General features: G+C 66.1%; 1 protein-coding gene and 1 long non-coding RNA gene across 2 annotated transcripts; both read left to right on the top strand.

Annotated features, from left to right (window-relative positions):
• Positions 1 to 3257: 3257 nt before the first annotated feature.
• Positions 3258 to 6772, top strand: LOC121474037 (translation initiation factor IF-2-like). The gene is made up of 6 exons (XM_041726867.1): positions 3258 to 3374; positions 3938 to 4065; positions 4147 to 4282; positions 4420 to 4498; positions 5342 to 6530; positions 6635 to 6772. The coding sequence occupies exons 1-5, from the start codon at positions 3258 to 3260 to the stop codon at positions 6358 to 6360; spliced, it is 1479 nt and encodes a 492-aa protein (XP_041582801.1). The 3' UTR covers positions 6361 to 6530; positions 6635 to 6772.
• Positions 6773 to 9967: 3195 nt separating this feature from the next.
• Positions 9968 to 14554, top strand: LOC121473764. The gene is made up of 3 exons (XR_005983220.1): positions 9968 to 11275; positions 11394 to 11604; positions 13054 to 14554. It is a non-coding gene; the product is annotated as an uncharacterized LOC121473764 (long non-coding RNA).
• The last annotated feature ends 46 nt before the right edge of the window (positions 14555 to 14600 follow it).

Below are 14600 nucleotides of genomic sequence, written 5' to 3'. Positions count from 1 at the left end.
GGGTCCGCCTCCTCCCACCATGGCTCCGCCTCCTTCCTCCCTGGCTCCACCTCCTCCCACCCTGGCTCCGCCTCCTCCCACCCTGGCTCCGCCTCCTCCTCCTCCTTTCTGGCTTCGCCTCTTGGGACGGTCAGCGCCAGAGGGGAAGAGGCATATTCCAATGTCCCAACCTAAGCCTGTGGTTGTCTCTAGTGTCCAGTAAAGAAAGGAGAGATGTGCGGCCCTGGGAGACTTTGGTGCTCTGTTCTCAGGGAACCCTGAAAAAACAGCTCTTCTTTTTGATTGACCTAAAACCCACATGTAAAATAAACTTTTAAACATTTGAAAGTGTACAATTCGGTGACATTTAGTGCATTCACAGTGTTGTGCGACCATCACCTCTTTCTAGCTCCAAAATGTCACCACCCAAAAGGAAAGCCCTAGCACTCATCCCCCCACCCCACTCCCCAGCCCCAGGCAGCCACAGGCCGCTTCTACCTCTAGATTTCCCTGCTCTGGACCCCACATGTCAGTGGATCACGTGACGCGTGGCCCTTCCTCCTGTGTCTGGCTTCCTTCACCTAGGAGCGTGTCATCGAGGTTCGCCGTGCTAGGACGTGTAGCAGCGTGCCACTTCTTGGGGCCCGCAGTGCCTGTCCTATGGAAGTAGCATGTTTTGTTGACGGGAGCCACTGGTTTCCCCCTGGGGCAGGGTCGTGGCCCACCTGTTCGGCTCTGCCTGAGTGTCTGGCCCCACAGACCAGTGGAACACCCGTGGGGGAGCAGGCAGGGAGGGCCTGACCCCAGGCTCTGGGCATCGGACTTTCACTGTTTTGCTGTGTAGCCACTGGCCACCCTGCCGATGGATGTGGTCCATCTTGAGACGCGAGAGCTGCTGTCTGGTGCCCATGACCCTGTGATGGAGACCAGGAGCCCTCAGCCATGGAACAGATGACAATCTGTCTTCACGCACTTGTGCTCTTGGCCTGCTGATGAGTAAAAGGCAAAAACCGTACGTATAATTTGTTCATTTGGGGCAAAAAATCAGAACAAAATCTTCCCAAAATGAGTGCACAAACAGTAAGAGCTTGAAGAGAAAACCACTTTGGAGGCTCTTCTAGACACTCGTGAGGGACGCATGCATGTCTTGGCTCCTCCTGGGCAGCCAGGGAGAAGGCTGGAGAGAGCAGGTCTTCCGGGGGGCACGAGGGGGGACACACCCTTCCTGGCTGCCCACCCAAGAGCCCTGTGCAGGGACCGTGTGCCTCAGGCGCTGGAGCCTTCACCTCCTCCCTGAACACTCAGCCACCCTCCCAGGTCTCAGAGGACGTTGGCCTGGATCGGCTCCCTCTCCAGAAACACGTGGCCTCTCCTCGCAGAGAATGACTCTCTGTCTGTGTCACCCCCAACTGGCCTCTCCCTCCGCAATAACCTCAGACACCCTGCGGGCGGCCTTCGCGGGGGACATGCTGCCCACGGGTGGGGGAGTTGCATTTGATGTCGCCCTGAGCCGCATGAATAGCTTTGTATGGTTCCCCCCACGCTGGACTCGGCCAGAATGTCAAATGGTAATTAGCAGCAGACCTGGCTCTGTCGCTGGTGATATTATCATCAGACTTCTTGGGTTTCAAAGTGAGCAGCCGACTTGAAACGGCAGTACACTGGCCTCCGCGATGGACCTGGTGGGGTTTGAGCAGTCTGGGGCCCCGAATGCCCAGAGCTGGGGCAGCCGGGGCAGGGGAGAGGCCCCTCCTGTGGAGCCGGCAAGGCTCAGGGGCAGCACAGGGCTCTCGGATCTAGAAGTGACCAGTGCGGTGCCTCTGGGTCCTCAGTCTGCTGCCGGCCCCCGCACACAGGAGCCCCCCGCCCCCAGGCCCCCACCCTCCCAGCCGGCCAGCGGGCAGCGCCTCTGTGTGTGTTCCTCTGGTTCTGGTTTCCTTGTTGTCAAAGTAGAAGTATCAGGGGCACAGGCTCACGTCCCCACTCAGGCAGAGGGCGAGGAAATCTGTTTGCAAGAAATTAAATTTTAGGGGCCCCTAGGTGGTGCAGTCCATTGAGCGTCCACCTGGATTTCAGCTCAGGTTGTGATTTCAGGGTTGGCTCCACGCTGGGCATGGAGTCTGCTTGAGAGTCTCTCTTCTCCCTCCGCCCTTCCCGCTCTTGCGTGCTCTCTCTCTCTCTCAATAAATAAATAAATCTTAAAAAAAAAATTAAAGATCAATCCAGAAAACAGCATGTATACTGTGATCCTAACTTTGAAAACCCTGAAAACATACCCATGTGTATACAAGTAGAGAAAATCATCCACACCCAAAGATTAAAATAGATCATCCCTGGGTCGTGAACAATGGGCACTTTGATAAGTAGGAGAACAGTAGTCATTTTGTGATTTTAAACACCAAGCTCCTCAAAGTCTATTCTCAAAAGTGGGTTAAGGAGGGGTCCCCGGCCCTAACCCAGGGCAGGCCCAGCCACAGCCTCCTGGGGACTCACAGGCCGGAGTCCATGTCCAGCACCTCAGGAGGCCTGTCCCGGGAGAGGGGAGGAGAGCCCCTCGGAGGGTGCGCACAGGGTCGCCCTCTTGCGTCCCCATCCCCACCCTTACCAGGCCCCGGCCCGGGGCAGATCCCTGGGCCTCTCCCCAGAGCGCCTGCCGCAAGCCTCGCACGTGCAGCACGTCCTCCTAGAACGTGGGGACCTTCCGCCAAGGCCTGGCCACGTCTGCTTCTCCGCTCCACCCGGCCGCACCTCTACCAGTTCAGAGAAGAAAGGGAGGCTCATCCCCACGGAGGACACACTGCCCCGAGCGTGCAGGGCAGGAGAAGCAGGACTGGTGCATGTGGTCAAGCCACGCTGGGCCGTGGCCTGGGCACCCGGGCCTTAGCCGACCCAGCACGAGGCTGCTTCCCCACGGGCCCGGCTGGAGCCTCTGCCTTCCGCTAGCTCGCAGGCCGCGGAGGCCCGTCAGGTACGGGGGACCCGGCACCCCGCTCTGCCAAGTGGGTCTGTGGGCCCGAAGCGCAGTGGATGGAGCGGCGCCCCCCCCCCCATGCCTCACGGCCAGCACCCACGTGCTCCCTGTTGGCTGTCAGAAGAACTTGGACTGAGGTCGCGAGCTAGAGGGACCCCGACCCTCCAGCGGCGAAGGCTCAAGGACCCTGGGCCGCTTGCTCGCTCAACTCCGGAGCTGGCCGTATTCCTCAGGGAAACGAGAACGTTTTGCAAGAGTCCACGGGTGCCGTTCTGCTCTGCACACCCTGGTTCACGGCAGCGTCACGATGCGGGAACGGCCCGAGTGTCCGCGGCTGGGTGGACGGATGAACAAAACGTGGAACGTAGTTCAGCAGAATATGACTCAGCCGCAGAAAGGAGGAGGGTCTGACCCACGCTGCCACGTGGGTGGACACGGAGAGCACGACGAAGAGGGACGCGTCCCACACGGTTGCGCTCCCGGGAGGCCCTGGGGACGGCCAGTGGACGCGGGCACCGGGGCGGAGACGGCATGGGACAGGCTCCCTCTTACAAGACAAAGAATCTGGAGACGGACGGTGGCAGCGGCACAACGTGAACGTGCACAACCCAGCCGGGCGTGCACTGAACGTGCCTAAAATGGCAAATGATGGGCGATGTGCACTTCACCACAGTGGAAATGTCACGGCATGTGGGTGGCCCCGAGACGTGGGCGCGCGCTCACACACCGGGCACGCGGCCTGAGCGGTCCTGGGGGCCGCGCCCCAAGGGGCAGTGGAGGCCGGCTTGGGGGGGCCCACGATGTGCTCTCCCCGCTGTGCTGCGACGTCCAAGTTTTCTAAAAGGGGAGGCAGCACTTTCGCGCGGATCTCTCCCCGGGGCCTGCTGCACACAATGGGGTCATTCAGGCCCGCTGCCCGCCCGCACTCGCCCCCCCAAGTCAGCAGGCGCGCCCTCGCCCACAGCCTCCGTCCCCCCGCCCCCCCAGGGGCCGCGACAGATCCCCCCACGCCCCCCGCCCCGAGGCCGCGCCCAGATCACCTCCCGAGGGGGCGGCCGCCTTCCCAGCCGCGGCCTCAGCTCCCAGGGACGCAGGCGGCATCGGGGCCTTGCTGGGTCTGTTACGCATATTCCCCAAACGCACAATTATCTCTGGATGAGGCACATTCTTGGTGTCTTGCCATGTGTCCGTGCCAGACCCCGGCCCGTCCTCCTGCATTCCTGGGCCGTGACACCGCCGCACCGCGGCCTGCTGCCCCTGGCCGGAGGCGTGCAGAGCTGCCCCGCGCACCCAGCAGGCTCCAGGCAGCACGGACAAGCAGCCGGGACCGAGGTCAGCCCAGCACCCGCTGGAGACTCCAGAGCCCAGCATCCCCCCCGCCCCCTGCCTTCGTGCCTAGGGCGGAACCAGGCCAGCGGCGGTCACGGTCCCGGGGAACTGCGCTGACCGTCCTATTTCCTGCTCCGCAGAAGGCAGGCCCGCTAGGCCTGGGGTCCGAGGGCCGCCAGTGGGACCCAGGGGCCCCTCGTCCTGGCTCTGGGCTCCGAGGCAAGTGGCCACCCAGGGACTCTGTTCACGAAGCCAGAGGGGCAAAGCCACGGGTGGATCAGGGGCCTCAGCCCCAAAGGCCATCGGGCCAGCTGCATGGCCCAGGCCGGGTGCTGGGTGCTGTGCACGGGACGTGGTCCCCAGCTGCACGGGTGCCACAGGGCTCTCGCAGAAACGCCCCGTGGCAACGAGCTCAGGTGGCCAGGGGGTCACGTCTGTCCCGCAGCGGAGCCCCAGCCCCGCGCCCCAGGCCCCCGTGCCGGCCTCCTCCTCCCCAGGCACCAGCCCCTCACTCCGTTCTCTGCCCAGGACCCTCCTAGGAAGCAAGAGAAGGGCCACGAGGCTCGGGTGCCGGAGCCCGCGCGTCACCGACGGCAGTTTAGCGCCTGTTTGTCTCACAGGACGCGGTGGTGACTCAGATTTTCTTCCTTTTATTTTTCAGTTTTCTGACCTTCCCAACACTCCTCTCACAGCGTGTTTTCGCGTGTGGTTTGAGATTATAACGTGCTATTTAAAACTCCCAGCCTCTCGCCGCGGCCTCCCCAGCAAATCCTCCTCTGCTCCCCCCACCAAGCCCTCACCTCTGCCGGGGGGGGCACCCACCTTCCGCCGTGGAGCCTGACACGGCTCCCCCTGCACTGGGGGCTCCCCCGGCACAGCTGAGCCCACCTGGAGCCCTCAGGCTCTGCGGGGCCCCCGGAGGGACGACAGGTGACGCTGACCGGAGAAATCCTGGCTCGCTGAGAACGTCCACCCCACGCCCTCCAGGCCTTCCCCATCTGACTTGAACCCCCGTCCTCACCCAAGTTGGGCCCTGAGCTTCCTGAGTCCCCCGAAGAGCAGCATGGGACTGGGGGGCCAGGACGCATCGGGGAGGGACGTGGCCCCTGAGCCGCAGACTCGGGGGCAGGGCTCGTCCTCTGGTGGTTTCCATTCGGGCCAACATTCCTGCGGCTGTGGGCCCCACCCTCCGTGGGCTGGCGGTCAGTGTGCTCCCGCCCTGTCCGGCGTGTCCTGCGCTGGTCCCCAAAGCGCCTGGGGCTGGGCCTCAGACATGCTGCTCAGGTAGGGAGGAGCCGGTGCCTCGGGCACAGCATCTGGGGTCCTGGGGGTCTGGCTCCTGTGCCCTCCCAGGCCTGTGCCCCCCTCGAGTCTCCTCCACCCCCCACATCTGGGGTCCCCCATCTCCTGCACCCCCATGCCAGAGTCCGCCCTACCTGGACCAGGGCACGCACGCAGAGGCGCCCCCAGAGGGCGGGGGCAGGTGCCGTGTCCAGCCACTGAGAGACGCAGGCGGACAGCGAGCCCCCCTTCCCGGCTGTGCCCTGAGGCAGGAAGCAGGGCACCGGGGGGCCGAGGTGGGAGCTGAGCCCTGGGGTCTGGAGCGGTGCCGGCCAAGGCCCTTGCTCTTCCCCCGCCCTCGGCTCGGGAAGGCGCCTGGTCTCCCGGCCAGTGCCGGGCTCCACGGGCTCACGTCGGCCAGCACGCATCCTGCCTGGGCTCTCCGACCCGCGCCAAGCGCTGTCCAGCTGGGGACTTGGCGGCCGGAGCTGGGGAGGAGCGGCTGTCCCTCTGCACGCCTAGCAGGGCCGGGGGCACAGGCCGCGGAGGGTCCACCGCCTGAGGACGGGCTGGGGGAAGGCAGGAGACCTTCCCCAGTTCTTTTGCAAAGGCTGCCCCCCCCCAGAGCCCCAGAAACCAGCTCTCCGGGGAGAGCCAGGAGCAATCAGAAGGCACAGGGGGTGGGGAGACTGAGGCACAGCTGGAGCCCGCCCTCCCCGGGCACCAGGCTCAGGCGTGGGCCCTGCTGGCTGCACTTGAGGTCCTCCGGGAGAGGCCAGGGTGGGCGAAGGAGCCCCTGAGGGCACAGCCCCGAGGAGACCCCCGCCCCTCCACGCCTGACAGAGGCCCAGCCACGGCTGCCCCAGCAGGAGCCGGGACCCTCTGGACTTGGCATCTGTCCTATAGGCTGCAGCCGCATGTGGACGCACAGCACTCGGGGCGAGGATGCATCACACCCCAGGAGCCACAGGTATAGGACCTCGTGGGCCCCCGCCAGCCGGGATGCTCCCCAGCAGTGCCCGCGTGGCCATCAGGGATGGAGGCCCAGAGCCACAGCCTGTCCCCACCCCGCAGGGCTGGTCCCTTTGTGTCGCCGGCCTGGTCCATCCTCCACACTGCCCAGCAGCGTCACGGCCGAGGGCTACCTCACGTGCTGCTCGTACCGGGCCACCCACTCTGGAGGCTGCGGCTGGCAGGGCCCGGGGAGGCCCGTCAACCACTGGGCCACCGGCCATTTGCCTGGGGGGTCCCCTGTTCTGGCTGGCCGGAGCCCCAAGAGCTGGCCAGACCCGGACGCTGGATCTGACCTGCCCACCCAGGGGAGAACCTTCGCAAGACCCAGCCAGCAACGGAGACACATGGACACCACGTGGCAGCAGCGCCCGCCGAGGGTGCTCTATCTGGAGTGGTGATGGACGCCCACCCCCCGCCGCTCCCCTCCCCACGGGGCTTGTTCTCCGATTGTCTCTTATGTACACAGAGGCCTAAGTGCCCGATGCAATCTCGGGGCGCCGAGGGCCAGGGGCAGCCAAGACGGGCGCCCCTCGCACCGCTGGGCCTGCAGCCAGCCCAGGGAGCCCCAGGGATGGTGCCGCGGGCAGGGCTGGCTGGCTGGGCCCTCTGGGCGCTGTCCTGGGGCCCGCGTGGGCTCACCCCCCCCTCGGCTGGCACGAGCCAGCACATGCTACCTGGAGTGTGGCGGCAAGGTGGGCCCCGGCATCTGCCCCCCAGCTGCACCAGCACAGACTGACCCCCTTGGGCCTTTGCACCATCACCGCCAGGCGCTCAGGGGAAGGGACACGCTGAAGCAGCCCCAAGGGATGGCCACGGGGTCCCAGGAAGAAGCAAGGTACGCCTCTGGCCAGGCCTCACGTCCTCCATGCTGTCCCGTCTCTTCCCAAGCTCTGGGCCTAGATCGGGGACCGCAGAGGGTGTCCTGGGGCCTCCCCTGCTTGCCTCCCCCCACCCCACGCCCCCTGGAGACGCCTCCACAGCGCAGGCACCAGCCAGCAATCCCAGGACCCCCAACCCCGTGGCAAGACAGTGAGTGGGGCTGAGGGCTGCAGACCCCGCTTTGGGGGGGGGGCCAGACAAGGCGGTCAGAGAGCTGGGACCAGGGCCCTTTCCCAGCCACCAGCCACCTTGTGGGCTCAGAGCCATGGGGGCCCCTGCAGAAGTCAAGCAGGGGAAGGAGCCCAGCCCAGGATCGGGAGAGGTAGAAGCAGGGCAGGGGCCCCGAGGAGCCCGTCCGGGAAGTGTGGGGTCCCCGGCCTAAGCCCCTGTGGGGGAGCCTCGCGGACCAGGAGCCCTTGAGGCAGAAGCCAGGAGTGGCCAGGACAGAGGGTCTGGCCTGGGACCCTGTCCTTCCACCTGCGTGAGTTCCCGAGGCTGATGGAGCGATGCCGTCGACACGGGGGTGGGCGCTGCCTGCCAGCCCCCCACCCCGCTGCACAGGCCCTCGTCGGACCTCCCACCCCGACCCACCTCGGACCCCAGTCCCTGTCGCCGTGCCTTGGGCGCCCCAGGGCCAGGGGAGACACGCGGACTTCTGGGCAGACACCGGGTCTCTTGTACGTTGACACCATCAGTGTGTTCAGTCCCCTGTTTTCGAGAGAGCTCCTTTGGGGACATTTTGGTGCGCTCGGCAGTGATAAAGGGGGAAGCAGGGGGCCTTTGCTCTGAGCTGCAGCCGGGCAGATCCGTGCCAGGGCTGGGAGGGGCCTGGGGGCCACTAGGACCCCCTCTCCTGCCGCCACCCCCCCTGGGGCCCAGGGACACAGAGGACGGAGGCTCGGGGGCGACGAGGCCCACGCAGGGACCCGTAGGCACGGCCAGGGCTCCGGCCGGAGCCCCCCTTCTCGGCCGTGCCCTCCCCGCCCTCGCACACAGCCCTGGGGGTGTTTTGTGCTCTGTTTTTTTAGCATTTTTTCTTCTTGCCCACGATCGAACTGATGACTAGGAGGTATGCGGCCTGGGGAGCCGAGCGCTTCTGAAGACGGAATTCCAGAGCCGCAGCCGTGACCTCACCGCGCGGATATGCGCCGAACCGCGGCTGTTTTTGTAAATCGCCACCCGCCCAGGGGCAGCGCACAATGGCCAGTGTTGACACTGAATTCCGCACGTTCCCAACGGCCCCCACCCCCACGTGGCTCCCGCAGGGCCGCGCAGAGGCCCTCACCCCCTGCGGCCCTCACCCCCCCACCTGATCTGCCCCCCCTCACCTGGGCGGGAGGGCCCGGGGCCAGCTGGCTCCTGGAGGGACGGGGACTGAGCGGCTGTGTGCCAGGCCCCGGCTGCTGCACCGGGACGGAGGCCCCCCCAACTCTCACAGCCTCCTAGGCCACATCCAGGCTGGACCTTGTCCTGCTGGGAAGGGGCTGGGGGGCGGGGAGGAGGGGGAACCAGGCACCGGGACCCCTTGGGCCTGCCTCCCTGGCCGCTGCTCAGGGCACTTGACCCCCCCGCCCCCGCCTTCGGGAGCAGGCCGACCCCAGGGTGCTGCACACAGCGAGGGGGGTCAGTTCCAAACCCCGGGGTCTCAACGCCGTCCTGGGACCACCCCACGTGCGACCACACGCAGCAGCTGGAGATGCAGCAGCATGAATGACCTCACGGGCGAACGGGGTTCCCAGTCACGTGACGTGTAGAATTTTACCCCAGATTTTACCCTGACGGGCTGGCCGGGCCAGTTCTCACCGCTCAGGCCTGAACCGAACAGTGTAATCGATTAGTGAGGTGGACGCCTCGTGCCAGCTGTGGCTCCTGAGGGGCCCAGCCCCCCCCCCGTGGGACACACCGGTCTTCCCAGGGCAGTCACCAGGGCCAGACTCACCCTCAGCCCCAGCTGGGCTCTGCCGTGTGGTGCCAGGCCCTCCCTGCAGCCAGCTTTCCCTCCAGAACCCAAGTGCCTACAGCCGGGGCTAGAGGCTTTACGCCACCGTCTCTGCTTGTGGACAAGGACGCCATGCTCCTGAGGACACTGGACGTGACCTGGCAGGAGCGAGGTCACAGGGACCCTGGGTCGGTGAGCCAGGACTTGCTCCCCTTGCACACACAGGCACACCCACGTGCACATACAGGCCCCACCCTTCGGTGTCCGTCTGGGGTGGGCACGGGTGTTCACTCCCGAAGCACTGGCACAGCCGCCAGGGCCAAGGCCCGTCCTGCAGAGACTGTGTCCAGGTAGAGGGTCAGCACCAGGGTCAGTGTGGGCGCCTGTATACATGTGTTCAAGCATGTGTGTGCAAGCACCAGTGCAGGGGTGAGAGTGCATGTGCAAGCACATGTACGGGGAGGGTGCATGTGTGGGGGGAAACACTGTGTGAATGTGTGTGCAAGCATGTGTGTGAGCTCATGCATGTGTGGGGCGTGTATGTGTGTGAGCATATGTGCATGCATGAGAGCATGTGAGCATGTGCGCACCTGTGTGAGCGTGTGGGTCCAAGGACACGTACTTGTGTGTGTGCACGAGCACATGCAGGTGTACGAGCGTGTGAACACATGTATGGGAGCGTACATATGAGAGCGTGTGTGCAGGCGTGTGTATGTGGGGCCAGCACGTGTGCAAGCATAGCGCGTGTGTCTGTGTTCCACCGTCCGCCTCCACGGCCCCATCCCCGTGTGAGGACCCGTGTGCCTTGAGGGCTGCCGGCCCGCCAGGGACCAAGGCCCTTCCCCACGGCATGAGGGGACCGTCCCCGAGGACGCCCGCCCAGGGAGCCTTCCAGCACAGGGCGACTCCCGACTGGTGGGCAGACCCACGGAGCACCGGGTCCACGAGGGACGGGACTCAGGAGAGGCCGCTGGACGGGGCGGGCGGGCTCCACCCCTGCAGAGGCTCTGGGGGGGCATGCAAGCTCCGGGCTCACACCCCACACACGGCCCTTTATCTGCGAAGGGGATGTCCAGGCCACGGGATGGTGGCCCCAACTAGGGGTCCAGGACACGTCCGCCTCGTCCTCAAGCACTGAGGGCCATGGGGGCGGGGGGCAGGCTACCCTCAGCCCACCGGGACCCTGGGTCCTGAGTCCAGCAGCCAGGAGGGCCAGGGGGCCGCCTCTCCCTCCCGGGGGTGGGATGAAGGCCCTGCCCGTAAGTCTCACCAGCCCTTGGTGCGGGTCAGGGAGTGGGATGGTCCTTCTGAGCTGAGCTTTTGGGGGGCCCCGGTGTCCTGGTCTCACAGTGGGGGGAGCGCCGCAGGGGCCATGCCAGCTCAGACCATGGCAGGGGCCCCCGTTTGTGGGAGGCTTCCTCATGGGCAGCGAGGACCTGGGGAGCCCAGGCCTGGCTCCTCACCACTGCACCTCGGGGGGCTGCTCCTGCCAGGCCCCGTCCGCCGGACACCTTCTGCACGTGTGGGAGCAGAGCCTGGCAGCCAGGCGTGGCCCCAACACTGACCACCCCTGGCAACGAGGACCTGGGGCGTGCCCTGCAGACCAGTGAGAGGAGCGGGGGGCCTGGAGCCGCAGCGGGGTGCCCAGGGGCCGGGGGGTGTCACCGAGGCTGGGGACCCGGAGTGCCCAAGCACGCTGCCTTGTATCTGGTGGAGGACGTGACCTCTGACAGGGGCGTCCAGGGCCACAGGAAGACAGACCGAGACCGACAGACCCAGAGGGAAAGACGGGAGACGGGCGCAGGGGTGAGGAAGGTGCACGGCCCCGGAGGCCCGCCAGCAAGAGATCTCGAGACAGGTCCCGAGCGTGTTTCGAGCGCCGGGTAGGAAGGTCCCAGCTGCCCTTTCCCACTTTTAAGGGTTAGGGTCACCCCTGGTGACCTCGGGGCCCACAGATGACCCAGAACAACCTCCCGGTCTCATCAGCAATGTTACCTCCAGGACCGAGTCCTCGTCGCCCGCAGGGAGCACAGGGCGGGGCGCAGCGCGAGGATGAGGACGTCTTTGGGGCCACTGTTCTGCCGACCACCTGGCGCAAAGGACGCCGTTAGATGGCGGACAAGACACGCAAACTGCGACCCAGGACCCTGTTCTCAGTGTCCCCAGCCAAGCGGTGGGAAGCAGGAAGCAAGAGGGACTTGCTGAAAACCTGGTAAGCGTCGCCTGGTGCCCCGGCCCTTCCGCTGGCCCCCTGGCCTCCTCCCCGGGCCTCTGCACACCCCGGCCTTCCCGAGGCCCTGCTGCACCAGAGTGGAGCCCGCAGTTCAGCACCCCCAGCTCCCCGTGGGGGCCAGGGTCTCGGGCTGGAGAGGACAGGGTGGCTGGCCAGGGTTTTCTATGGGGGGGCCCTCGCCCGCGGGTCCGGCTCCCCACCAGGGGTCGGGCCAGCAGACACACGCACAGGGCGGTGCTGAGGTTCCCCGGGCAGCGGAGGGCCGCAGCTGGTCCCCGACGGAGCACGTGGCCCCACAGCCAGTCTGTCGCACCCCAGCCCTCAGGACAGGCCCCAAAACTAGGCCCAGGGCATGACCAGAGGCCCCCAGCTGGAGGCCACAGGGTCAGCCTGATGGGGGGGGGTTGTGCATTGGGGTGCCAGGGCCTGAGCCCTGGGGAGCCCGAGCCAGCAGGGGCAGCGGCCTGAGCCCCGTGTGTCCCATCTGGGACGGCAGGGCAGTCTGTGAAGGGAAGAGCGCGCTGCCCACGGCTCAGAAAGCGACTGTTCTCCCGACCCGTGTCATCAGGCCCAGACCCGGATCCCGCTAGCGGCGCTTGAGAAACGTGCCAAGAAGGGCTGTCCAGGGCCGCCAGGATCAAGAGATGAGGGTGTCCCTGGGGCCGCTGGGGGACGAGGCACCTCCAGGGCCACGCAGGGTCCTGGCTGACCCCTGCGAGGGGTCCGGGTGCCGTTGTGCTGGGACGGCCTTGCCGCTTCCTTAGAACCAGACCGTGTAACGGCCGGGAGACTCTGGGGTCGGAGGAGGCAGGAGGAGGCCAGGCCGGGTCACGTGTCCCCTTCAACCCCTGGATGGAGCCGGCAGCCGGCAGCAGGACGCCCACGGCTCCGTCCACACACTGAGCAGGACTGATGGCAGCTGAGACGGGGACACTAGGCTGGGCCGGCGGGCAGAGCCGCTAGCCACGGGAGGACCATCCGGAGACCCTCCAAGCACCTGGCCTGGCCGCGCAGGGCTCCATGGTGCGGGGACTTCCCCAAGGACAGACCTGGGAAGGTCTGGTGATACGGAGCAGGCTGGGGTCTGCGGTGGCCTCGGAGGCCGCGGGACGGCATGGCTCTCGGCAACGGGGCCCCGGGGTGTGCCGGCACCAGGCACCCACCTGCAGCAGTGCCAGCCTCGGAACAGGCCCTGGGGAGGGCACTTCCGCACCTGCTGGCCCTGCTCCCCCTCCACCTGGCCCCCAGGCCAGCTCCCCCGCGCCCACGGCACTTCGTAAAAAGCTTGAGCCTCACTCGGAGCGGAAGCTGCTGCCCACGACACAGCACGGGAGTCAGGTCCCCGGCTCCTCCCAGGTCCCTGTACTGACCTAGGGCAGAATGCCAGCCCTGAAACCGAAACCCAAACCCGACATTCTGGTTCTGCAGGACCTGCGTGCCCCGCGGCGCCTCCAGCGTCAGATCGACACCCAGCAAACCTAAGCACCGACCCAGCAGCCAAGTCGCTGTGCGCGTCCTCCTGGCACATCCCCCGGCCGCGGTAGGACCTGTTCCCATCACCAGCCTGCTGCTTCAGGACATCACCCTGCTTCTTGCCGTGCAGGTGTGCAGCACCTGCTTCTTGCTGTGACCTGCAGGAGCCCACAGACCTGAGCCAGCACGTGCCTGAGCCAGGGCACACCTGAGCCAGCCCACACCCACCTGAAGCACTGTACACCTGACGCAAGGTAGACCTGAGCCAGGGCACACCTACCTGAGCCAGGGCACACCTACCTGAGCCAGGGCACACCTGAGCCAGCACACACCTACCTGAGCCAGCACACACCTACCTGAGCCAGGGCACACCTACCCGAGCCAGCGCACACCTACCTGAGTCAGGGCACAGCACCCACCTGTAGCCACACAGTGTGCAGAGCTTGGGGCTCACTGACCAGTGTCCTCTCCCAGAGCCCCCTTGTGCCTCAGCAGCTGCTTGGGGGAAACCACCTGACTCACAGGTACGGATGCAGGCTTAGGTCTGATGACTGGACACCCCAGTGACCCCGTAGTGGGGTGAATAGCGTCCTCCCCAATTCCCATGTACCCAGAACCTACGACTGTGAACCTATTTGGAGACAGGGTCTTTGCAGATGTAACGAACTTAGAGGAGGCTGCACTGCACTGGGGTGAGCCCTAATCCCGTAACTGGCGTCCTTGTAAGAGGAGGGGTTGGAACCCAGACACGCGGAGGGGAGAAGGAGGCAGAGCCTAGAATGACGCCTCTGGGGGCCAAGGCACCCCGAGGATGCTCGGCAGCCCCCAGAGGCTGCAGGAGACGGACCGCGTCCTGCCCTACAGCCTCCAGGGGAGCCCGGCCTGCCCACACCTCCATTTTGCACGCGGGCTCCAGAACGGCGGGAAGGTCTGCTGCTCACGCCCTGCCTGTGCCCGGCTCGTCCTGGGTGGAGCAGCGGGCTCCGGGCGTGCAGACCTGCTGTGGCTGAGGCACTCGGGGGACGCTGGAGTCAGGGCAGGGCCTGGGCCCACGGGAAGGGGACAGGGTGGAAGGAGGAGGCGCCACCTGGCGCGGCCCAGGGGCTCTCCGAAGCTCGAGCGCAACAGCCACGCCGAGAGCTGGGCCCGGGTGGAAGGCCCGGAGCACCGGGGCCGTGGGGCCCCTGCAGGGGTGCGGAGCGCGGGAGAGGCCGGGGGTGGCCTGCGAGGTGCCCCGCGCCCCCCACAGGGCTGCGGACGGACGCCCACTCTTCCTGCAGCTGCTGGTCTTTATTCTCTGGAACGGAAACAGTGTAGCCCCCGAGAGATCGTGGGTCCAAAGCCCATTCTTTGAAACACAAAACAGAAACTAAGTATTTGGCTCCGTGAGTTTCTGTCGTAAGGAACAGCTCAGAATGGCCCCGGCGCCGGGTGTCCTGTGCGGCCACGGCCTGCGTCGCCCCCGACGCTGCGCCCAACGCGATGACCTCAGGGGCTTGTGG

Source organism: Vulpes lagopus, chromosome 12, assembly GCF_018345385.1.
Source record: "Vulpes lagopus strain Blue_001 chromosome 12, ASM1834538v1, whole genome shotgun sequence".
NCBI classification, from domain to species: domain Eukaryota; kingdom Metazoa; phylum Chordata; class Mammalia; order Carnivora; family Canidae; genus Vulpes; species Vulpes lagopus.
The sequence above is the reverse complement of the archived record's forward strand: the minus strand, read 5'-3'. Positions and strand labels throughout refer to the sequence as shown.